The sequence below is a fragment of the Ovis aries genome, chromosome 12 (assembly GCF_016772045.2).
Source record: "Ovis aries strain OAR_USU_Benz2616 breed Rambouillet chromosome 12, ARS-UI_Ramb_v3.0, whole genome shotgun sequence".
Lineage (NCBI taxonomy): Eukaryota > Metazoa > Chordata > Mammalia > Artiodactyla > Bovidae > Ovis > Ovis aries.
The window spans coordinates 35,160,189-35,184,989 of record NC_056065.1 but is presented as its reverse complement, the minus strand read 5'-3'; the positions used below and the strand labels follow the sequence as shown (position 1 = coordinate 35,184,989).

At 44.4% G+C, this 24,801-nt stretch overlaps 1 protein-coding gene across 1 annotated transcript; it reads left to right on the top strand.

The window, feature by feature from the left end:
• Positions 1–274: 274 nt before the first annotated feature.
• On the top strand, positions 275–3,973 carry LOC114117269 (chromobox protein homolog 1-like). Its single transcript, XM_042229323.1, has 2 exons — positions 275–490; positions 3,371–3,973. Exons 1-2 carry the CDS (start codon positions 275–277, stop codon positions 3,971–3,973), a joined length of 819 nt encoding a protein of 272 aa, XP_042085257.1.
• The last annotated feature ends 20,828 nt before the right edge of the window (positions 3,974–24,801 follow it).

The window sequence follows — 24,801 nt, the reverse complement described above, 5'->3', positions numbered from 1 at the left end:
TGGAGGAGGAAATGGCAACTCACTCCACTATTCTTGCCTGGAGAATCCCATGGACAGGGAAGCCTGGTGGATTGTAATCCATAGGGTCTCAAAGAATTGGACACAACTGAAGCAACTTAGCACACACAAATGCTACCTAGATTCACATATTACAAAGCCACCACATTGGGCTAGAGAATGCAGCTTGGACCTGAAGCCAAAACAAGGCACTTGTCTAAACTCAGACCTTGGGGCAGGCCTGGCAGCCTTGGTCTAGAAAATGGCAGTGAGAGGCATGACCACCTCACATCCTGATGGAGAGCTCTGGACAGGGATTCCGGCTGTTCTGGTGGCCAACGTGGTGGCCTGCCGGGGGTTCATCATGGAGCTAGCGGAGTTTAAGTTTTACACCCTTACCTGCAAAAGCCCTTCCAAAGACCTGGGGGCTCTGACAGTTCTGTGCACACAGTTTTGTGTTCTTGAAATTATTCAGCTTCCGGTATCACACAGTGTGAGTCTGTCCTGCACCCTGAACTCGAGTTAACCTGGCCCAGGGGTATCCACTTATCACTGATCTCCCTAATAAGTTGAGCTAGTTCTCCCCTCATGGGGAAAAGCAAGTGAAGAGTAGAGAAGTGGCAGAATCTTTTTCTTCAGAACTCCTAGAGGAAAAAAAAAAAAACAACTCCTAGAGGAAAAAAAAATATTACTGAGTTCCTTTAAGAGCTGATGTTGGAACACAGAGAAAAGAGGGAAGTTATACTACTCTGTGAGGACACCAGCTACCTGATGAGTTTGCTCACAAACTCCTTTCCTTTCCTTCCTATGTACAGATCTAGAAATTTCCCACCGCTGCTCGGCTTGACAGATTTCTAATGGAATATGACAGGAAGTGGAACACACTATTTCCAGTTCTCTGATAAGAACCATCCGCACATACCTGTTCATGTTCTTTCCCCTGCCAGCTGACAGGAAAGAAAGAAGACACCCACCACCACCACCACCACCAAGGGAAACTCGAGAATCTGTGTTAAAAATGGTGGAGTCACAACATGGCTTCTTCCAACCAGGGTGCCACCTTGGAACATCGCAGGAGTAAAAACCAGTCAATACTGAGTATCAATATTTTACCTATTGTAGCATGTAGGATCTTTAATGGGCTTCCCAGGTGGCACTTCCCAGTGGTAACAAACCCTCCTGCCAATACCAGAGACCTAGGAGATGCAGGTTCAATCCCTGGGTTGGGAAGATCTCCTGGAGGAAGAACCCACTCCAGTATTCTTGTCTGGAGAATCCCATGGACAGAGGAGCCTGGTGGGCTATATTCCATAGGGCCATAAAGAGTCAGACATGACTGAAGAGACTTAGTATGCATACACACACAAGATCCTTAACAAAGACGAATATCTATACAATATAATAAAGAAAATTAGACACATTTTAAATTAACCAGTTTTTGAAAGATAAGAAATAGGTGGACTTTCCTGTTGGTACAGTGGTTAAGAACCCACCTGCCAATGCAGGGAACAAGGGTTTAATCCCTTGTCCAGGAATATCCCATATGCCACAGAGCAACTAAGCCCAGGAGCCAAACTGCTGAGTCCAAGCTTTCAGTTCAGTTCAGTCACTCAGTCCTGTTCAACTCTTTGTGACCCCATGAATCGCAGCACACCAGGCCTCCCTGTCCATCACCAACTCCCGGAGCTCACTCAAACTCACGTCCATCAAGTCGGTGATGCCATCCAACCATCTCATCCTCTGTCGTCCCCTTCTCTTCCTGCCCCCAATCCCTCCCAGCATCAGAGTCTTTCCCAATGAGTCAACTCTTCGCATGAGGTGGCCAAAGTACTGGAGTTTCAGTTTTAGCATCATCTCTTCCAAAGAACACCCAGGACTGATTTCCTTTAGAATGGACTGGTTGGATCTCCTTGCAGTCCAAGGGACTCTCAAGAGCCTTCTCCAACACCACAGTTCAAAAGCATCAGTTCTTCGGTGCTCAGCTTTCTTCACTGTCCAACTCTCACATCCATACATGACTGCTGGAAAACCATAGCCTTGACTAGACGGACCTTTGTTGGCAAAGTAATGTCTCTGCTTTTGAATAGGCTATCTAGGTTGGTCATAACTTTCCTTCCAAGGGGTAAGCGTCTTTTAATTTCATGGCTGCAATCAGCATCTGCAGTGATTTTAGAGCCCCCAAAATAAAGTCTGACACTGTTTCCAATGTTTCCCCATCTATTTCCCATGAAGTGATAGGACCAGATGCCATGATCTTTGGTTTTCTGAATGTTGAGCTTTAAGCCAACTTCTTCACTCTCCTCTTTCACTTTCATCAAGAGGCTCTTTAGCTCCTCTTCACTTTCTGCCATAAGGGTGGTGTCATCTGCATATCTGAGGTTATTGATATTCCTCCCGGCAGTCTTGATTCCAGCTTGCGCTTCTTCCAGCCCAGGCCCAGCCTCAGTTTCTCATGATGTACTCTGCATATAAGTTAAATAAGCAGGGTGACAATATACAGCCTTGATATACTCCTTTTCCTATTTGGAACCAGTCTGTTGTTCCATGTCCAGTTCTAACTGTTGCTTCCTGACCTGCATATAGGTTTCTCATGAGGCAGGTTAGGTGGTCTGGTATTCCCATCTCTTTCAGAATTTTCCACAGTTTATTGTGATCCACACAGTCAAAGGCTTTGGCATAGTCAATAAAGCAGAAATAGATGTTTTCTGGAACTCTCTTCCTTTTCCATGATCCAGTGGATGTTGGCAATTTGATCTCTGGTTCCTATGCCTTTTCTAAAACCAGCTTGAACATCTGGAGGTTCATGGTTCACGTATTGCTGAAGCCTGGCTTGGAGAATTTTGAGCATTATTTTACTAGCGTGTGAGATGAGTGCAATCTTCAGGGCCCTCAGACTGCAACTACTGAAGCCCTCGTGCCTACAGCCTATTCTCCACAGCAAGAGAAGCCATTACAATAAGAAGCCCACTGAAACGGAGAGTAGCCACCCCCTGAAATGCAGAGTAACCACTCCCCACCACAACTAGAGAAAGCCCTTGGGCTGCAACAAAGACCACACAGCCAGAAAAGAATAAATTCAAAACAGAAATAGGGGGTCATACAAACAACATAGTAGAGGAGGCTAAAGAGAGAGAGAATGATTAGGCTATCAGAGAAAGCTCAGTGGAGAAGATGCATTTTGTGCTGGACACACAAAGTTATAGTTTTGGCGTTTGCGGGTCGCCCTTCGGCCTGAGTAGACCAAGACAATGCTACGTGGGTTGGGTGGGTGGCTGGGGGATTGGGCTGGAGAGGAAACATAGTAAATTGGGAAGAGGACGGACGGAGCAGCCTGGGCGCTTGAACCAGTGTAGGGAGGGTTGACGACTGCAAGACCCGAGCAGTGTCATCCTTTATACCAGAAAGCTGGCGGGCACTATGGGGGAAAAAACAAAACAAGAAGAAAGTGGAGGACGTGCTAGAAGAAGAGGAAGAAGAATATGTGGTGGAAAAAGTTCTAGACCATCGAATGGTAAAGGGCAAAGTGGAGTATCTCCTAAAGTGGAAGGGCTTCTCAGATGAGGATAACACATGGGAACCAGAAGAGAACCTGGATTGCCCTGACCTCATTGCTGAGTTTCTGCAGTCACAGAAAACAGCACACGAGACAGATAAATCAGAGGGAGGCAAGCGCAAAGCTGATTCTGATTCAGAAGATAAGGGGGAGGAGAGCAAACCAAAGAAGAAGAAAGGAGAGTCAGAAAAGCCAAGAGGCTTTGCCCGGGGTTTGGAACCAGAGAGGATTATTGGAGCTACGGACTCCAGTGGAAAACTCATGTTCCTAATGAAATGGAAGAACTCTGATGAGGCTGATCTGGTCCCTGCCAAGGAAGCCAATGTCAAGTTCCCACAGGTTGTCATATCCTTCTATGAAGAAAGGCTGACGTGGCATTCCTACCCCTCAGAGGATGACGACAAAAAAGATGATAAGAGTTAACTTTCTTGAATACCAGCCCCGTCACATCTGACTGTGGGTCTCAAGTGGGGAAAGAAGGAGTTCTCCTTGTCTTGACACCATGAAGGTGGCTTGAGAAGATGTCCTTTGAAGAGCCAGTATAGTTTCTGTGCCCTACAGCAGCCCAGGGAACCAGTGTACTGTACAGCCGCTCCATGCTGTACAGTTTGCACACCCATCCCGGTGGAGGGGAAGGAGGGTCAGTGTTTCAAGGCAACCCATTCTGAACTTTGCTGAAAAAAAAAGCAAAGGGCCTTCTATGAAGGACAAAACGTAGAATAGGATGTGGGAGAGCAAGAGATACTGTAGCTCTTCAAAGAGCATCTCCACAACCCACACAGCCTTCTTCCCGATAGGGTTAACTCTGCATTTTTACAGCGTAGCATGTGTGTAGTCTTTGGCTATTACTGGTGTATTATTTGGGGTGGGTGGGGTGGGGTGGGAAAGAAGGGAGATGGGTTAGGATCATTTTTGTTAAAATTTGGGGAAACGGTGAAACAAAGGAAAGAACAACTAATGATGATTGGGTTCAGTGTCCAGAATATTGTATCCTTTCAAAAAATGTCATTGGCAACCTAAATGAGGACTGTGAGAGACTGTTTAAAAGCTGTGAATGCCTGAAACTTAGAAGCCAAGGTATTCCCCTGCCTGAGCTTAATGCTGTTCCCAACAAAGGAATGAGAAGCTACCAAAGCTGCCATTTGGGAGATGGAAACTGGTTGAGGAGGAAAAGTCTTATTGGAGTGTATACACAGGCAGATCATTCTGTCTTAGAGGTGCTACTCATGAAACTGACAAGAAGACCCTTTCTTTTCCTATTGTGAAGTTACAAATATCAGCTTCTCCATCCAAGCCACTGGTGAAGTATTTAGGGAAGGGCAGAGAGTGGTATAGGAGGTAAGTGGGTAGGGAAAGACAAGGGCCGGTGCTCATAGGGTGGAAAACTCTTGGAGCCTCTGTTTTTTGAACTTTGAAACCACTGGTGGCAGGGTTCAGTCACTGACAGCACGAGTTCAAGAGCTGAATGATTCCAAAAGCCCTGGTCTCAGGAGAAGATAAATTTTCATACTGGGGCAGTGGTTCACTTTAAAACAAAACAAATTTTTTAATCCTAAGAATTAACTAAAATCCAAAACGCTGTCTTGAGTCATGAGATCCATCAGTGGTTGACACCGTCTTGATCTGCATCTAGAACTCCATTGTAATTTTTAGGCGTGTGTTAGGTTTTTGTGAAAACTTTTGTTTAAATGTAAACTTCATATCAACACTGTCAGTTTTTTGTCTTAATAAAACTACATAGATTTATAAAAAAAATAAAAGTTAGAGTTTTAATAGGAAAAGATGAAAGGAGATAGTTCCACATGAAAAGAACAGTAAGAGCTGAAACTTGGATGTGAAAAGAATAAGAGAGGACTGGTTGGAGCATGCATTTTATACATACATACAAAAGACTAGTGGGAGACTAGACTCAAATAGTATGTTGACTCAATTTTGAAATGTTTTAAATGACGGGCTAAGGAATTTGACCTTTATATTTATGTTGCCAAGAGGGAGTCCTTGAAGGTTTTGGAGCAGAGAGGTAATATATTCAGACAGAACTTTAGGAAGACGTGCTGAAAGCAATTGCAGGGTGGCCTGGAAGGCAGAGAGGAGGATCCATAGCTACAATCAAACACAGTTACCAGTGTCTGATTAAGAGCAGTGTTTAGGACAATTCTCCATGAGTCTCTCTCATCTTTGTTTTTGAGATAGTGTGGAAATGTGCTATCAGTTCCAAAGCACAATACAAATACCAGGTATTTGTCTTGTTACTAGTAACATCTTCAAATGAAAAAGAAGGGGTGAAATGCCAATAAGCCAATGTGTGCTGCTTAACCAAGCCACCCACACAAACAGTCGGACAGGTGGAGAGGGAGCAAAAGGTTAAACTAATGACTACTGTGAGGTTTGGGAATTAATTTTTAAAACTTTCCCATTATTCCCATTATCATGAAGAATTCAGAGTCATCCACATCAGAACCAACAGAAAACATCTTATGAAGAGTTAAAGAGCTACACAGAAAGAAATATACAGAGAATTATTGAAGTCTTTATCATAAATAATGGTGAATGTATCTTTGGTGATCATAGAATTTTACATCAAATACACCTTCTACGTTGCCTACTCTACTTAACTTCATTTACCCTCCATTCTTCACTTTTCGGTGGTAAAGAATCTGCCTGAGATGCAGAAGACACAAAGATGCCGCAGGTTTGATTTCTGGGTTGGGAAGATCCTCTCGAGAAGGAAATGACAATCCACTCCAGTATTCTTGCCTGGAGAATCCCATGGACAGAGGAGCATGGGGGGCCACAGTCCATGGAGCCACACAAAGTCGGACACGACTGAGCAACTGAGTTTTTTAGATCCACAAGTTGCATCATAAAAGGCCCTGTGATGGCGGCTTTGCTACGATTGTAACTGATTATTAGCCAGGATTAAAAGGGACTGTTCTCCACCCATAACTCTAGCACATTATTGGAGACCACAGTCTTGATCTTGGGTGGCCTCAGCCTGTAATGACTTGGAGTGGGACTTGGATTCCCAGCCAGAGACTGGGAAAACACTGGACCCTAGCTAGTAGACCAGTGGTCAGTGACAAGGGCTCTGGCCCTTTACTTTTGCCAAAAAGAATTTCCACAAAGATGGAAAGTAGTGAAACAAGTAAAGTATTTATTAAGAGGGAAAAAAGTATAGTACGTGTGGAGAGACATACAGGCAGATTCAGAAAGAGGGTTGCTGAGTCTCATGGCAGTTTGAATTACTTCTACGAGGAATTTCTTCTGGGTTTCCTTTGGCCAATTATTTTGGTTTGCCTGGTTCTGAGTCCATATTTGGTATATCTCAGGATCCTCCCTGTGTGCGCACGCTACGCTCCCTTGTAGCTAAGATGGATCCTACCAGTGTCTGGGTAGAGCATCCCTTGACATTGCTCCCCCTAACATCCGCAGGGAGCCTTCTTTGCGCATGTGTGCTCGGGGAGGTCTCCTGACTTCAGAAATGAGAGATCTGTGGTCGGGGCAGGGCCCAGCCCTCTCCTTTAATTGTTCTGCTCTTCTCCTCAGAGTTTAGATACACAGAATCTACCCTGGCAGAGGGGGTGGAAGTGGGTGGGGTGGGCCTCTACCTCCTGCCTCAGTCTTTGTAAATAACTTTCACCATCCATTAAGGAAAAATTGCAGGGGTGGGTGGGGAGGTTGAGACATGTATTTTCTTTTGTATTTGGATAGAAACAAGAAGAAAGAATCACCCCAGGGGGCCATACAATCAGAAAACTGCTTTCCTACTCTGCTTGCTACCTTTTAAGAGCATTGCACTGAAATATTTATGCTTGCCGCATTGCAAATATACAGAACTGTATAAATGCTAAACTAACATTATTATTTATTTTTTTCAAAAATGGCCGTAGGAACATTTGCCAGGCCATGCGCTCTTCTTCCAATGTGACTGTGACCCACCTGCCATCCAAAGGTAGAGTCCCCCTTCCCTTCCCCTTGAATCCAGGGGCATTGAAACTATGACAGAAGTGAGGATATAAGACTTCCAAGGCTACATCACAAAAGGCAAGACAGATGTTTTTTTCCTTAGTAGACCCTATTCATTAGAGCATCATTGAGAGGATGGTACAGAGATTTCCCATAAACCCCCTGCCTTCACACCTACAAGCCTCTTTTACTGTCAATATCCCCCATCCAGAATGGTATGCTTGTCACAACCGATGAACCTATGTTACTGAGTCCAAGCTCACTTTGCTCAGCGCATGACAGGCCAATGAATGAACCACCGGCAGATGGAGAAGATGGTAGAAATGGTCTCGAAAATAACCATCTTATGGGGTCTGGATGCCGGTTTCTTTTATAGAACATAGATGCTGGGGAGCTGAGGAAACACTAAAAGGGCCGTGCATCTTGTAAATATCTCCCAGGATGGCAAGCCTCAGGCAGAGGATGTGTTAACTTCTTCCTTCCTGTCAGTCACAGGTGGACAGGGTTCTGAACCAAGGCACCACAGCTTAATAGGCAGAGGGGCTGGATTCTCTGAGACAGGCCATTATGTATGATTAAAATAACAAAAGCAAGAAAAAGAAGTCAAAGAAACAGTTCCAACCTGGAGTCATAATTGGCTTGCAACACCTGGGGCTTCCCTGGTGGCTCAAATGGTAAAGAAGCTGCCTGCAATGCAGGAGACCCAGGTTTGATCCTTGGGTTGGGAAGATCCACTGGAGATGGGAATGGCAACCCACTCCAGTATTCTTGCCTGGAGAATCCCATGAACAGAGGAGCCTAGGGGGCTACAGTCCATGGGGTCACAAATAGTCAGACACAGACGAGCAACTAACACTTCCACTTGCCCTGCAACATCTACATACACACCATCATCATCCAGAGTCCATAGTTCACATTAGGGCTCACACTTGGTGTTGTGCATTCTATAGGTCTGCACAAACCTATGACATGTACCCTACTTTATGGTGTCACACAGAGTATTTCCACAGCCCTGAAACCCCTCTATGCTCCACCTGTTCATCCCCTCTCTCCCAGGTCCCTGGCAGCCATGACTCTTTTTACTGCAAGATGGTTTTTTCTGGTTCTCTTCAGGAAGCTGGCTCTCAGAAATAAACTAAGATTTGTTCATAAGTCTTATTAGGGCTTCCCAGATAGTTCAGTTGGTAAACAATGCACCTGCAATACAGGAGACCCCGCTTTGATTCCTGGGTCAGGAGGATCCACTGGAGAAGGGATAGACTACCCACTCCAGTATTCTTGGGTTTCCCTGGTGGCTCAGCTGGTAAAGAATCTGCCTGCAGTGCAGCAGACCTGGGTTCAATCCCTGGGCTGGGAAGATCCCCTGGAAAAGGAAAAGGCTACCCACTTCAGTATTCTGGCCTGGAGAATTCCATGGACTATATAGTCCATGGATTCAGAGTCAGACACAACTGAGTGACTTTCACTTTCATTTGTTCATAAAATGGAAAACTATCTAATAAATGATGATAGAACAATTAGAATGAATGAATTAATTGTAACTAAGTTTATAAATGTGGTTTTATTTTTAAATCATTCATTGAATTCTTAAAAATGTGTCAAATGACCTGTAAAGATTACAATCATTTACCTGTAATTTAAGATATATAAAACAAGTGGGTTAGTTATAGATTCATATATATTAGGAAATTTGCAAGAACATACATGGGAATGGCACACCTCAACATCAAGATTGTCAAGAACTGTGAAGGTTTTAAGACTATGTCCTCCTTCCACATTTACAAGTTAGCCTGCCAGTTTTATGGATGCTGGCAAAAGACATGAAGTTCCCTGGCCAAAGAAGGTCATCACTTATGACAGAGTAGGCAGCATGCCCTTCACGGCTGCATCAGTTCCTCTTGCCTCTTTAGTTCCACAAGGATGATGCCAAGTGGCCTGGGTAGAGACTGTGCACACAACGGGTTTCTATCACAGCTGAGGAACTCCAAAGCTTTTTTTCAGTTCAGTTCAGTTCAGTTGCTCAGTCATGTCTGACTCTCTGTAACCCCATGAATTGCAGCACGCCAGGCCTCCCTGTCCATCACCAACTCTTGGAGTTCACTCAAACTCACATCCATCGAGTCAATGGTGCCATCCAGCCATCTCATCTTCTGTTATCCCCTTCTCCTCCTGCCCCCAATCCCTCCCAGCATCAGAGTCTTTTCCAATGTGTCAACTCTTCACATGAGGTGGCCAAAGTACAGGAGTTTCAGCTTTAGCATCATTCCTTCCAAAGAAATCCCAGGGCTGATCTCCTTCAGAATGGACTGGTTGGATCTCCTTGCAGTCCAAGGGACTCAAGAATATTCTCCAATACCACAGTTCAAAAGAGTCAATTCTTTGGCGTGGAACTGAGTGTTTAAAATATTTAGGATTTCCTTTCTGGTACAGTGGACAAGAATTGCCCTGCCAATGCAGGGGATGAGGATTTAATCCCTGTTCTGGGAAGATTCCACGTGCTATGGAACAACTAAGCCCAGGTGCCACAACTACTGAGCCTGCTCTCTAGAGCCCGTGAGCTGCAACCACTGACGCTCACACACCTAGAACCTGTGCTCCACAAGAAAAGAAGCCACCACAATGAGAAGCCTTCGCACCACAACTAGAGAGTAGCCCCCAAAACTAGAGAAAAGCTGTGCAAAGCAACAAAGATTCAGCACAGCCAAAAATAAAATAAATAAATAAAACATTAAAAATCAGTCTATAAAATATTTAAAATTTGAAAATATTCCTTTTTAAAGATGAACTGAAGAGCCTAAGTTACTCCATCTTGTAAAAGAGCTCCATTTTGCAAAAGGTACCAGGCAAACAGACTTAGACTTTGGATACTGCCTAAACTTGCCCCACCGTGCACGAGCCAATCAGCCCTTAGGTTAAACCTCCTGACTTTAAGTTCAAGAATTTGTGATTTACCTTGGAAGTAATGAGTTACCATTGTGATTTACCTTGGAAGTAATGATTTACCGTGGAAGTAAAAAAACCAATCAGAAATCCACACACAACCCTATAGAAGAGGGTAACCAATCAGTAGTCCTTCAGCCTGAACACTCCCTTTATTACCCTTTCACCTGAATATTCCCTATATAAGCAGTGTAACCCCAAACTCGGGGCTCCTCTCCTTAGCTGCTGCGTCAGTAATGGTGGGAGCCCCAGCTCGAGCTTGGTAATAAAGACTCTCTTGCTTTTGCATTGGATACCGGCTCCCTGGTGGTCATTGGGAGATTTCGCGACTTGGGCATAACAGAACTTAACTGGAGTCAGGTGCTTCCTCGTTGCTCTTGACTCTGAATTCCATCTCTAATCACACAGGCTCTTTTACAGGGCTGTTTCCAGAATCTTCTCTCTGTTGGCCAAGGGAGCCTCCATTTCTGGCTTCCTGGACTTGACACTGAAACTCTGAAAGGAGACTACAGTTGGTCTTTGAATACACCAAAGACTTGCCTGTATTTCAAAAGAAGTTTTGACTCAACCATCCTTGGAAAAGCGAACAGCTGAGGTATTTTTCCTCAGTGAGGTTGAGAGGGCAGAGGGCCTATTACCGTGGTTTCCACATCTGGATAAATGAAATGGCAGTGGGATTGAGAAAAGGAAGTGGTACAGCTGAACCAAAAAGTATTACTGAGGTGGCATAGACCAGGTTTATTGGCTAATCAGAAGGAAGAGAGCCATTCTCTGACAACTCACAGGGCTCTAGTACTTGAGTCAGTGGTGATGTCATTCACCTAAACAGGGAATATATTGAAAGAGAAGTTATTAACTTCAGGTTTCCATGTGTTGACATTGAGGTGCCCATGAGACACAGACTGGAGATGTCTTGTAGGCCATAGCACCTATGGATGTGGAAGCAAAAGAAGAGGACTATTCGCGAGAATCTTATGGGTCATTGGCACATATGTTGGAAGTTGAAGCCATGGGCTGACCATGTCACTAACAAACATGATAGTATAGTAGATCGGCAGATCTCAACTGTGGAAGGTGATAGGACCTATCATAAAAACTATGGATCCCTTCTTTTTAAGCCATCTTCCCCCAAATTACCCTATGTACATACACATACATTTCTGCCTACACCAAAGCCCTTGCTCATGGAGTTACTGCCACTCCAGATTTCTGGGTATTCATTAAATGAACTAAGCACATTCAAGAACGCACCCTTGTCCCACCCACGGTGTAACTCTTCAGGCCTCATACAGGACTTGGGCTACACAGCAAGAGACCAGGGCATTGGAAGGTTATGCTTTCTCTACTTCCCTTTCCCTCCTTGTGTAAACCCACTGATGGGTTCCCGCCTTTTAAGTGAAAGTGGCTGTCATTCAGTCGTGTCTGACTCTTTGTGGCCTCTTGGATTGTAGCCCACCAGGCTCCTCTGTCCTTGGAATTCTCCATGCAAGAATACTGGAGTGGGTAGCCATTCCCTTCTCCAGGGGATCTTCCTGATCCAGGGATCAAACCCCAGGTCTCCCGCATTGTGAGCAGATTCTTTACCATCTGAGTCACCAGGAAAGTCCTTTTTGCTTCTTAAACAACAATCTAATAATTGATCCTGGGCAATTTCACTTTCACAAGCCCAGGGCCTCTGGGTTCTGAATTAGTAAATAAACCCTGCACCTGTACTTCTGAGTGCCGTGAGCCTGCAGGACTCACCAACTCTGATTCTTGACCCTTTCTATAAAATCTTACCAACTCTAGGCCATGCTACAAATCTGAAGTTTTGCAACAACTGTGAGAGAAGAAAATCTTAAGATTGTATGCAGTGTTTCTATTAACCCAAGTTTGTATGCCCAAATGCACAGTGAAGTCAAACAAACTGAAACGCTGTAGTTTGGAACAGAGAAAGGTTTGTTGCAAGGGTCATGGAAGGAAACGGGTGGCTGATTGCCTTAAACAGCCCTGAACTCTGAAAGGTTTCAGCAAAGCACTTTTAAAAGCCAGGTAAAGGAGGGGTTTGCAGGGTATGTGATCAACTTGTACACAGTTCTCTGACTGGCAGATACATTGGTGAGGTAGCAGGGTGGTGTCACAGGGGTAAACATTATCAGCCCTTAGGCTCCAGGAGGCCTGGGGCTTTGTGCTCTAGGTTGTCAAGTAGTTAAGTCTTGCTGGAGATGGAGAGGGGTTTACATCTGCAAAACAACTCAGGAAATTTGCATCGAATACTTTCATCTAGGTACTTTAGGAAATAACAGCCTTCCAGCTCAGGTGGTAAAGAATCTGCTGGCAATTCAGGAGATTCAAGTTCTATCCTTGGGTCAGGAAGATCCCCTGGAGAAGGAAATGGCTTACCCACTCCAGTATTCTTGCCTGGAGAATTCCACAGACAGAGGAGCCTGGCTACACTACATGGAATCACAAGGAGTTGGGCATGACTGAGCGACTAACACACACAGTTACTTCAGAGAGGAGCTAACGCAGAGGATATACAGGAAGGCCTGTTCTTGGGAAGGCCTCTTAGGGTCCTGCTCAGTTACATCTCTATGTCTCAGACCCTATCAAGCACTTGGCAGGGAAACGCACGATATAGCTGCTGCTGCTGCCGCTAAGTCACTTCAGTCGTGTCCGACTCTGTGCGACCCCATAGAGGGCAGCCCACTAGGCTCCTCTGTCTCTGGGATTCTCCAGGCAAGAATACTGGAGTGGGTTGCCATTTCCTTCTCCATTGCATGAAAGTGAAAAGAGAAAGTGAAGTGGCTCAGTCGTGTCCAACTCTTAGCGACTCTATGGGCTGCAGCGTACCAGGCTCCTCCGTCCATGGGATTTTCCAGGCAAGAGTACTGGAGTGGGGCGCCATTGCCTTCTCCGACGATATAGCTGGGACAAACGAAAAGCCCCGTCTGTAATGAAATAAGCCGCTGCTTTAAGCGCCTCGAACACTATCTGCTGTTCTGAGCCTCTGGTTTCCTTCTGTACATAATGTGCTGAGCAATAGCCCCACCTACAGGATGCTGAGAAAAGTGCAGCAGTAGGGATTTAAGCCTACAAAGGAGTGCTCATCTGTGAGTCTCTACTTCTCATTTCTGACCTGTCAGTTTTGGGAAAAAGACTCATTCCTTCTATGCTCAAAACAGCAGGATTCGTGCCTCCCAGCGGTCCTCCCACAATCACGTGTTCCGCATTGCAGGTTGATCAACTAATCCTGGGCAAACCTATGCTGTCTGGTTTCAAAATGAAGATCCCATGTTCCAGTGAGGTCTTCAGTCCCAGACAAGCCAGAATGGTCACCTTCCATGTTTCCCAAGGACTCACTGATTTCCCTCTGCGACAGGAAGGTATCGGTGCTGCCCATATCGCTTCCTCTTCGCTGGGTGAGAAATTTATAGAGTCATCCTGCTCATAGCCCTCCTGGCAGCAGGCTTACCAAACAGTGGCATAACTTACACATGTGGGCCCCTGATTTGAAGTCTAGTCATTATAAACGATTATGTTAATAAAATCTTTTAAAAATGCAAAGTTAATTCTTGGATTTACAAACCATTTTTTTCAATGTTTCAACTACAGCACATTTTCATCAATAAGTTTAACCATCTCCTTTTAAAGACAATCAACATTTTTGAGACTTCACTAGACTTTGAGATCTCATTTCCATTAATAACCCAAACTATAATAGAACACACCTATATTTTACTTACACCAAGAAATTCACGCTTTTGCCAAAATCTGTATCAAAAAAACTTCTGAGAATCCCCTCGAAATGCTTCCCTGTCACCCAGGCCTTCCTGGAGGATGGCAATCTTCCAGGTTGCCCTTGAGATCCTGCTGATATCATGATGACCACGTCTCTTGCTTGACTGTTTTCCTATAGTCTGGTTCCCTCCTGGCGTGAGTACAGATCCATCCCTTAATTGCTACGGCAGTTCTAGAAACCTGGTGGGCATCTGACAAGAAACCAAGAGGAGGCACAAGCAGAGAAAACAACTGCTCCTCCTAGATCCACTCTATGTGCAGTGGGGCTATATGACGTTGTGGATGGGAGCATGCTAGGGAGACCTACCATCACATGATCTGACTTCTACCCTTTAGTAGCTGTGTGATATTGTACAACCCATCTAAGCTCTCCGAGCCTGTTTCCTCATATATGAAGAGGGGATAATAATAACATTACTCAACATAAAAACTTATACATGAATGTTCACAGCATCATTATTCATAATAGCCAAAAAGTAGAAACAACCCAAATGTCCATCAACAAGTGAATGGGTAGAAAAAAGATGGCTATTATTTAGAATGAAAAGGTATGAAGTACTTACATACTGAAGTATGTATGAAGTACTGCTGCTGCTGCTAAGTTGCTTCAGTCGTGTCCGACTCTGTGCGACCCCATAGACGGAAGCCCACCAGGCTCCCCCGTTCCTGGGATTCTCCAGGCAAGAACACTGGAGTGGGTTGCCATTTCCTTTTCCAATGCATGAAAGTGAAAAGTGAAAGTGAAGTCGCTCAGTCGTGTCCGACTCTTAGCGACCCCATGGACTGCAACCCACCAGGCTCCTCTGTCCATGGGATTTTCCGGGCAAGAGTACTGGAGTGGGTTGGCGAACCTCAAAAGCAATGTGCTAAGTGAAAGAAGCCAGTCATCAGGGCTTTCCTGGTGGGTCAGTGGTATAGAATACACCTGCCAAAGCAGGCACCACGGGTTCGATCCCTGGGTCGGGAAGATCCCCTTGAGAAGGGAATGGCAACCCACTCCAGTATTCTTGCCTGGAAGATCACATGGACAGAGGAGCCTGGCAGGCTACAGTCCATGAGGTTGCCAAAGAGTCGTACATGACTTAGTGACTAAACGATCACTGCATTTTGAACCCTTTTTTGACTATGAGGGCTACTCTATTTCTTCTACGGGATTCTTGCCCACAGTAGTAGATACAATGGTCATTTGAATTAAATTCTCCCATTCTTGTCCATTTTGAAGTTCACTGATTCCTAAGATATTGATGTTCAATTTTGCCATCTCCTGCGTGACCACATCCAATTTACCTTGATTCATGGACCTAACATTCCAGGTTTCTAGGGAATATTGCTCTTTACAGCATCAGGCTTTACTTTCACCACCAGACACATCCACAGCTGAGCATCATTCCCACTTTGGCCCAGCTGTTTCATTCTTACTAGAGCTATTAGAATTGTTCTCTGCTCTTCCCCAGTAGCATATTGGACACCTTTCAACCTGGTGGCCGGGTTGAGGGGGCAGGGTGGTTGGGGAGTTTATTTTCCAGCATCATATCTTTTTACTTTTCATGCTGTCCATGCGGTTCTCCAGGCAAGAATCTTGGACTGGGCTGCCATTGCTTTCTCCAGTTGACTGTGTTTTGTCAGAACTTTTCACTATGATCCATCTGTCTTGGGTAGCCCTCTGTGGCATGGCTCATAGCTTCATTGAGTTACACAAGCTGCTTTGCCATGAAAAGGCTATAATCCATGAAGGTGGTGGTGGGGAGCATCCAGTATATTTCACTAAAGCTGAACCACAAAGAGAAAAAGTGGAGATCTGAATCTCTTTCCTTGTAAAAGATCACTATAGTCCTAACTACCCTTGTCCAATCTCTGCTCAACAACCTCCAAGCTCCACACCATCTGAAGGGATGTGGGGGGCCATCACAGCTGCCTCTCTGGAACCAGTCCCAGTTCACCCCAAACTCCCTGTTATGCTCCTGCTCACAACCCTGCACCCCAAAAGTGCTCTTCTAAAACCGTGAGTCTGCCCCCAAAGGTTTATTGACGTCTCCAGTAGGAACAGAAAACCCCCTGTTAAAGAAATGCACGGGGCACACAGATGCATGTAAACACACACCCAGTTATGCCCCGAGGCACGGCAAGTCAGAGAGGTCATGAACAGAAAATGCTAATTCCAGATTTTTTCCGATTGAGAACAAGAATGTGGCCAACGTCTCATTCCAGCCCCAGGTGTATTCTATCTAAGCCCTAATATGGACCCGACAAGTTGCGCTGACTCCAGGTTTCACAGATTCTAGTTTTCTCTTGGTTGCCCAGGGTCCCCACCACTGCTCTTCCTGTTCCCTCATGCCTGTGAGAACAGTGGAAGAGGGCAGGGGTGATCTCTGCAAAGCAGCAGTGAGTAGGCATGAAGTGAGATCTTAATTCCCTGCCCAGGAATTGAATCTGAGTAGCTTGGATGAAAACCAGGAATTCTAGTCACCAGACCAGCAAGTGCTAGAGGCTAGAAGCTAATATCCCCTGGATCTTTGCCCTCAGTGGAAAAATGCATTTATCATGGAGACAAAAACTGTAAATGCAGATACAAAGTTTATTACTAGAGACATAACACAACAAGTGGGAAAGCACACAAAAATAATTTGTTTAGTTCAGATGATAGAAGGCAGAGAGGCTCACCTGGAGAGAGAGTGTGGGTGTCTCCCCTACTGAGGAGGGGAGCAGTAAAAAGGCAGTTACATCATCGATATAGGGCAGTTCTTCCAGGTCTTGGTTTTCCTTTAGCCAATTATCTGGTTTCCTTTTCCACATGTGACCTACCCTGGGACCCTCTCCTGGGTGCACGTGCAACCCTCAGCCAAGGCAGATCTTGAAGTGAAGACTTCTGGGATGACAAGACTCCTTATGGCCTAGCATTATCTCCTTACTTTTGAGCCCTCAAGTAGCCTTTCTGCACATGTGCATTGTCTCCTTGTCCCCAAAAAGCGGGGAGGGAGATCCCATAATCCTTTACTCAAACGGGGTTTTGCCTCTCCGTCCTTGCCATGACTATTACTTTAAGTTGTTTACAAGAGACAAAGGTCATTTGTTTATCCTCTTTCTGTTGTTGATTCCATTTCCTCGGGCAAGCAGGAGGTTGCAAATGCCTTACCTGAAACCCAGCTATATCCTGTCTCAGGAGATGCAGACAGGAGGCCAGCTGCAAATGTCTAACCTGGAGCCTACCTATCTCCTGCCTCAGGGGCCTCTGCACCTTCACTTTGGGAACCACAAGCAATTCCCTGGTTGATGATTCCTAGACAGACACTCCAAGGACCGGAAGGCAGAGTTCTCTCCACAGAGGGCTGGCATCTCTACACACCTCTACAATCTTTTGTTTGTCCCACAGAAATAGTGCCCCAAGGATATTCCTCCAGGTCTCAGAGACTGGAGCAAAGGCAAGGAAAAACAAGCTTGGGTGCTGCATTGGTTAGTTTGATGTGTGACTTGGCTAGGTCGAAAGCATTTGTAGATGAGGTTAACATCATCTACAATTAACTTTAAATAAAGGCAATTATCCTCAATAATGTGGATGGACCTCATCCAGTCAGCTTAAAGTCCCTAAGAACAAAACTGAAGTTTCCTTGAGGAGGAGAGATTCCACCGGTGCACTGTAGACCACTCCTGCATGAGCTTGCCTTACAGATTTCAAGCTTGCCTAGCCCCCTACAATGGCATATGCCAATTCCTTGCAGCCAGTCAATCCACGCATACACATATACATATATGATTCACTGGTTCTGTCTTTCCAATAGAACCCCTGAGCACTGCAGATGCCTTCTTACTCTTTGCAAAACCTGCTACCATAGAACATTGTCTTATAGACTTGGAGACTGACGTTCACTAAGGTGAGGTAACTTGCTCAATGTCAGTGGCAGAGCTGAGGTGTAAATTTCAAGTTTCTTCCTCGGTGTCCATTGCGCTCAGTCCTCTTTCCTCTGTGGTTTTTAGACTGTCATCCATCAGAAGTGACAGTGTTGGTCTGCAAGATCTTCACTGTAGAGAATCCTTACTTTTTATAGCATTGAACTTAAGAATCTTCTGCACAGATGCAAACACCGACCTGTCAATACCACAGCCCCACAGCAGTGACAAAGGCAGTGTGATGCCCCCGGTCCGATTCCAGGTAGGAATTGGAGGTCTAACACAGTGATTTAGAAATTCGGAGTTGGCTACCTGCTCACATACCACTTCTGTCCCTGTGCCTCTCTGCTGCCACCATTGCAAAGGGGTGGGAACGAGTGGGTCTTTGGGAAAATATGACTGCTACCTTGTCTGCTAATTTTCTCCCTCTGCCCTGCCACACATACACTGTGCTTTCTTATTGTCTCTTGGCTGTCAAACATCAGCAATCATCAATAAGCTCCACCTCAGTAAGTCAGGAAGAGACAAATGCAACATGATTCCACTTACATGTGGAATCTGAAATATGACTCAAATGAACCTGTCGATAAAACAGAAAGAGACTCACAGACACAGAGAACAGCCTTGTGATTGCTAAGTGGGAGGTAAGTGAGGGAGGGATGGGTTGGTACTTTGGGGTTAGCCGATGTAAGCTGTTATATTTAGGATGGGTAAACAAGGTCTGACTATATAGCATGGGGGACTATATTTACTATCCTGTGATAAACCATAATAGAAAAGAATATAAAAAACAATGTATTCTGTGCTCAGTCATGTCCGACTCTTTGTCAGAAATGTACACATATAGGTCTGTGTGTGTGTGTGTGTGTGTGTGTGTGTGTGCGCGCTAAGTTGTTTCAATCTTTGCAACCTCATGGAACGTAGTCCTCCAGGTTCCTCTTTCCATGGGATTTTCCAGGCAAGAATACTGGAATGGGTTGCCATTTCCTTCTCCAGGGCATCTTCTCGATCCAAGGATAGAACCAGTGTCTCCTGTGTTGGCAGGTAGGTTCTTTACTGCTGAACCACCAGGGAAGACCACCCCCACCCCACAAAATAAAAAACCAATGCACATATATATAAAACCTGAATCACTTTGTTGTACAGCAGAAATTAACACAACATTGTAAATCAACTATACTTCAATAAAATAAAACTTTAAAAAATAATGATAATCTCTTCACCTCAATCAAACTTACCTCTGATTCCTTCTCTCAGGAACTCACTAGCTAAATAATTTGAAAATTGACATTGCCTGTAGTGATACAGCCAACAAACCAGTTGACTAGACATACTTCACAGACAATACTTATATAATGAAAAGACTGTTTTTGTCTCAACTCCGAAAAAACACAAGTTGGAAAAAACAATTTGGGGGTAGGTCAGGTACCAGAAGATAAAGACTTAAAGAATCCTAAGTCAGTGCCTTTCAAATCCTGTCCAAAAGGATCAGTCCTAGATATGACTCATTTCATCAGAGCAATGGTAGTTTTTTAATTAATTATTATGATTGGAGGATAATTACAATATTGTGATGGTCTTTGCCATACGTCAAATCAATCAGCCACAGGTATACATGTGTCCCCCTCATCCTGAACCCTCCTCCCACCGCTCTCCCCACCCTATCCCTCTGGATTGTCACAGAGCACCGGCTTTGGGGCCCCTGCTTCATGCATCGAACTTGCACTGGTCGTCTATTTTATCTAACATGTGCGTGTACATGTTAGAATGTACAACGCTATCCTCTCAAATCATCCCACCCTCGCCTTCTCTCGCTGAGTCCAAAAGTCTGTTCTTTTACATCTGTGTTTCCTTTTCTGCCCTGCATGTAGGATCGCCAGTATCACCTTTCTAAATTCCATATATATGCATTAATAGACGGTATTTGTCCTCTTTCTGACTTACTTCACTCTGTATAATAGGCTCCAGGGTCATCCACCTCATTAGAACTGACTCAAATGCGTTATCGCTGTAGTTGTTGCTGCCCCACCGTCTTGCTATTGGAACCATCTTTGGTGATCTGGTTCAGTCATTGTCCCCTGGTTAGCCAGCATATGACATAGCTGTAATGCCACCAAAATTTGGCATCCCAGAGGTGCGAAGGACTGAACACAGCTGGAAGCAGTGGACCCGGACCTCCACTGCTGGGTCAGCAATGATTTCTCAGCATGGAAAGGATCAAGAAGTCTCTCTTTGTTTCTTTTAATATTAAAAAAAAATTATTGAGTGAAAGATTCTTTAAATTCCAAAGTAGCTTCCCCACCTAGGGAGGGGAAGTCTCACAGGGACCTCCCTGGTGGTCCAATGTCTAAGACTCCATGCTCCCAATCGGGGGCCCGGGATTCAATCCCTGGTCAAGGAGCTAGATCCCACATGTCGCAACTAAAAATCCTGCATGCCACAAGTAAGACCCAGCATGACAAATAAATTAATTTAAAAACTTTCACACAGATAATTTCATATAACCCCATTATAACCCTTTTTCTTCCCCTGTCTCTATATTGCCCTTCTCCCCTTTCCTTATCCCACTTGTAACCGCTATCCTTTCCCCTCTATCTCTGAGTCTGCTCCTTGTTTGTTTTATTCACTAGTTTGTTAGCAATAGGCTGACTTCGACACTCTTGGTTTCTGATCACACAGCTCTTTGAACATACAGGCTTCACAGTCATCCACATCCACATCCACTCATTCCAAGAGTCAGGCAGTTGACCAGAGTCAACCTCTCTTATGAAGAAACATTCTGGCTTGCGTAAGAAAGAAAATTTCTCCTTGTCCTGATCCCAGGCCTGCCAGTTTCCTGACCTGATACTTCTTTCCACAGCAAGCACCCCAACATTAGACAACCAATAACCTGTGAGCAGTGGCAGTGCATAGCTTAATGAGTTTCTGGGCACCTACCCTTAGGCCCTTTCTGCACATCACCGCCTACTCGTCCTTTGTTACACTTATGAACTTGTTCTAGGTTATATGCTCAGTGTCCTTTTGGATCATGTTGCCCCTAGAGTTTCACTCTAGTTCATGTAGGATAGGGATTTCTGACTCAGATGAGGGTTCTACACTGACGAGTTTCTTAGATATCGTGGTCATTCAGAGGAGTTCTTCCAGAGATTATGAGCTGCAAACTGAATAATGTCAGAGGTCTTTTCGAGTAACTGAAGACTCAGCCTGCAAAACAATTTAAGGCCCTACCATATTAATTGACTGAGTCTCATAATTTTTTAATTTAAAATCTTAGAGGAGTTCACTGAGCTTTCTGAGGGCTAGGCTTAGGTAAGTAGACTACCTGGAGTACTGTCCCATTTGGCAACCATAGTGCATGGCAAGAAGCTTCTAAAGGGTCGAGGACAAGCAATCGTGTTGTGTTGAAAGTTGATCTCTGGTCAGAAAAATGGAGATGTGCAGGGAGTAAGGGCTTCTGTCTTTGTCTTTTCTCTTCTAACATGGTCTCCAGCTGCAAATTGTGATGTTCTAAAGGAAAATGTAAGGCTTCCCAGGTGACCCTAATGGTAAAGAACCTGCCTGCCAATGCAGGAGACTTCAGAGACACAGGTCCGATCCCTGGGTTAAGATCCCCTGGAGGAGGGCATGACAACCCACTCTGGTATTCTTGCCTGGAGAATCCCATGGGCAGAGGAGCCTGGCTGGCTACAGTCCATAGGGTTGCACAGAGTCAGACACAACTAAAGCAACTTACAAAGGAAAACAGGGGGCTTCCCAGGTGGCGCTAGTGGTAAGAACCTGCCTGCCAGTGCAGGAGATGTTAAGAGGTGTGGGTTCAATCCCTGGGTTGGGAAGATCCCCCTGGAGGAGGGCATGACAACCCACTCCAGTGTTCTTGCCTGGGAAATCCCTTGGACAGAGGAGCTTGGCAGGCCACAGTCCATAGGGTGGCAAAGAGAATGACAAGACAAGCCCACATGGGCAAAGGAAAACACATCATGACAATCATTTTGCTGTATATATACCTCAAAGCATCATATTGTACAACTTAAACTAATACAACGTTATATGTTACTCATAGCTTGACAAAAAATAAAATGCGGAGAAAATTTTCAAATCTTAAAAATAATTCACACACATGCTAATTGACTAATAAATAAAATTGAAAACTCTGTTAGAGCAAAGGATTATTTTTTAGTTGTCTTCAACTTATGGATAGTGATAATAGTTTATCCCTTATTTTAATAATATTAATTAACAGTAGTATTTATATTTAGTCATAGTATGATATTATTGGGCTTCCCAGGTGGCACTAGTGGTAAAGAACCCAGCTGCCAATGCAGGAGATATAAGAGATGTGCATTCGATCCCTGGATTGGGAAGATCCCCCTGGAGGAGGGCATCGCAACCCACTCCAGTATTCTTGCCTGGAGAATCCCCATGGACAAGAGGAACCTGGCGGACTACAGTCCATGGGGTCGCAAGGAGTCAGACACGACTGAAGCGACTTTGCACAGCACACATGATATTATTAGCTCATAATGATCCCATAATCAGAGAAGAACAATTGCTCATCTCTCCTTCTGCCTGTTACGTCATGCTGCACTATTATAGCCAAGTTGGAAGGTAAGAGATTTTTCTCTACTAACTTTTGTTATAGAATTTGGGCAGCAAAGCAAGTCACTGAACCTCTCAATTTCATCAGCCATGAATATCATGTTACTTATTTTTTAAGGTTGCTGGGAAGACAGAGATGTTTGCTGCATTTAGTGTAAGACTTGTCATATGCTATCATGGAACATAGTTACTACTGTCATCAAGAAACACTGTCCTATGTACATTTTCCTTTCCATGCCCCATTTTCCTTAAGAAGTGATTGCTTGGAACTCATATTTCTGAGTCCACAGTCACTTAAGTGGTCTGTCATAGGTATAACAAATATCTGGGTGGCTTTCACAATTTTCCATTCCTTACCTTTTAACTTCATTGCACGGACTCCGTCAGTCTGTCCGCTGACAGTGTCTGTACCACAGCTCCATGACAATTCAGTTGAGCAGAACTGGCTCCTGTAGCTACCTTAGAAATGCCAATTGACCACTAGATGTCAGAGCTGCTCAGAAACCACATTCATTTCTCCACCTTCTTTTAAAATTATTTTTTTATTGAAGGATAATTGCTTTACAGAATTTTGCTGTTTTCTGTCAAACCTCAACATGAATCAGCCATAGGTATACATATGTTCCCTCCCTCTTGAACCTCTCTCCCATCTCCCTCCCCATCCCACCCCTCTAGGCTGATACAGAGCTCCTGTTTGAGTTTCCTGAGCCATACAGCAAATTCCTGTTGGCTTTCTATATTACATATGGTAATGTAAGTTTTCATGTTACTCTTTTCATACATCTCACCCTCTCCTCCCCTCTCCCCATGTCCATAAGTCTTTTCTCCACCTTTTTATGAAGAGATTTTCCATGACTTTGACAACCATTTCATGAGGGTCACATTTCTATTAGGGGTCAATTTTGTTTGAGTTTGCAAATCTATGTTTCATGCCAGTATAATCTGTTTTCTTCAAGGATAAAATTTAAGGACAGTTTGCTATTTTTGCAGTCCATGTGATAGAGTGGCTGACACACAGGTGGCCATGGACCCAAGTTATATTGAGGAAGAAGACAACTGCAAAGCCCTAAAAAAATCAAATAGTGATGAAAAGACCAGGCTGAGAGTGGTATGATTACAGTGAAAATCAGAAGCTACAACTAAAAGAAAACATCTATTCACTGATATAAAAGTCATCAAACTCTACACCTTAAGATATCAAGCCTTTTGGAATAAAAGTCTCTTCTTTTTCTTTAATTGCACTGGGATCCTGGACCAGCGGCATGTGGGCATGAGAGTTTGCAGTCATGGAGGGGCTGGTTAAAGAACAGGCTCAGAGGATAGCCTACATTAATTGCTTAGCAATGTTAGCGCTAGTTCCAAAATATTCACCTAAATATTGTTCAGAACATAATAATGGACATAAGCTGTAACAAGACTGAGGAAAGAGAAAAAGAAGGAGAACTCTCTCTCTCTAGAGGAGAGACCTCCACGGCAAGAATAAATCTACCAAGGCACACAGAGGAAGAAGGTTTTATAAATTAAGTTCCTAGGGTCTAAAAGAGTGTATACCAAGACAAAAAAAATTTTTGATGTGAAATTTATCCATTTTACTTCATTTTCTTTCCTGTCTTTGTCTTGCATCTCTCTGTACATCAGAAAATTAAATACAGGTCCCAAGTACCTGCCTAATTCCTCAATCAGGTAAAACCTGAAACCAAGGGGGGAAAGTGGCACCTGGACATAGTGTCCCCACCTGTGATAGCACAGTGGAAGGAGAATACACAAAATCAGAGGTGCTGTCTGTCACCTCTGACCTTGAAGAGAGTTTCAGCAGGGTCCTTCCCATGTGGCAGAAGCTCTAAGGGTGATAAATAAATTTCCCTCACAAATAATTTAGGTGCCCTTTAGCCCACTGTTTCTCCTAGGGCAAGCGAGTCTGTGCACTTGCCCTTCAGTGATAAGCATCCCTACTATGTGTCACAGTGTCAAGGGTGGGGTTCCTGGGGACTCCATCTCTTATTCATCTCTTTAGGCACACATCTCCTATGAACATCTCTGTCATTTATTTTGTACAGTTTCTGTTCAATTAGCCCTTCTTCAGG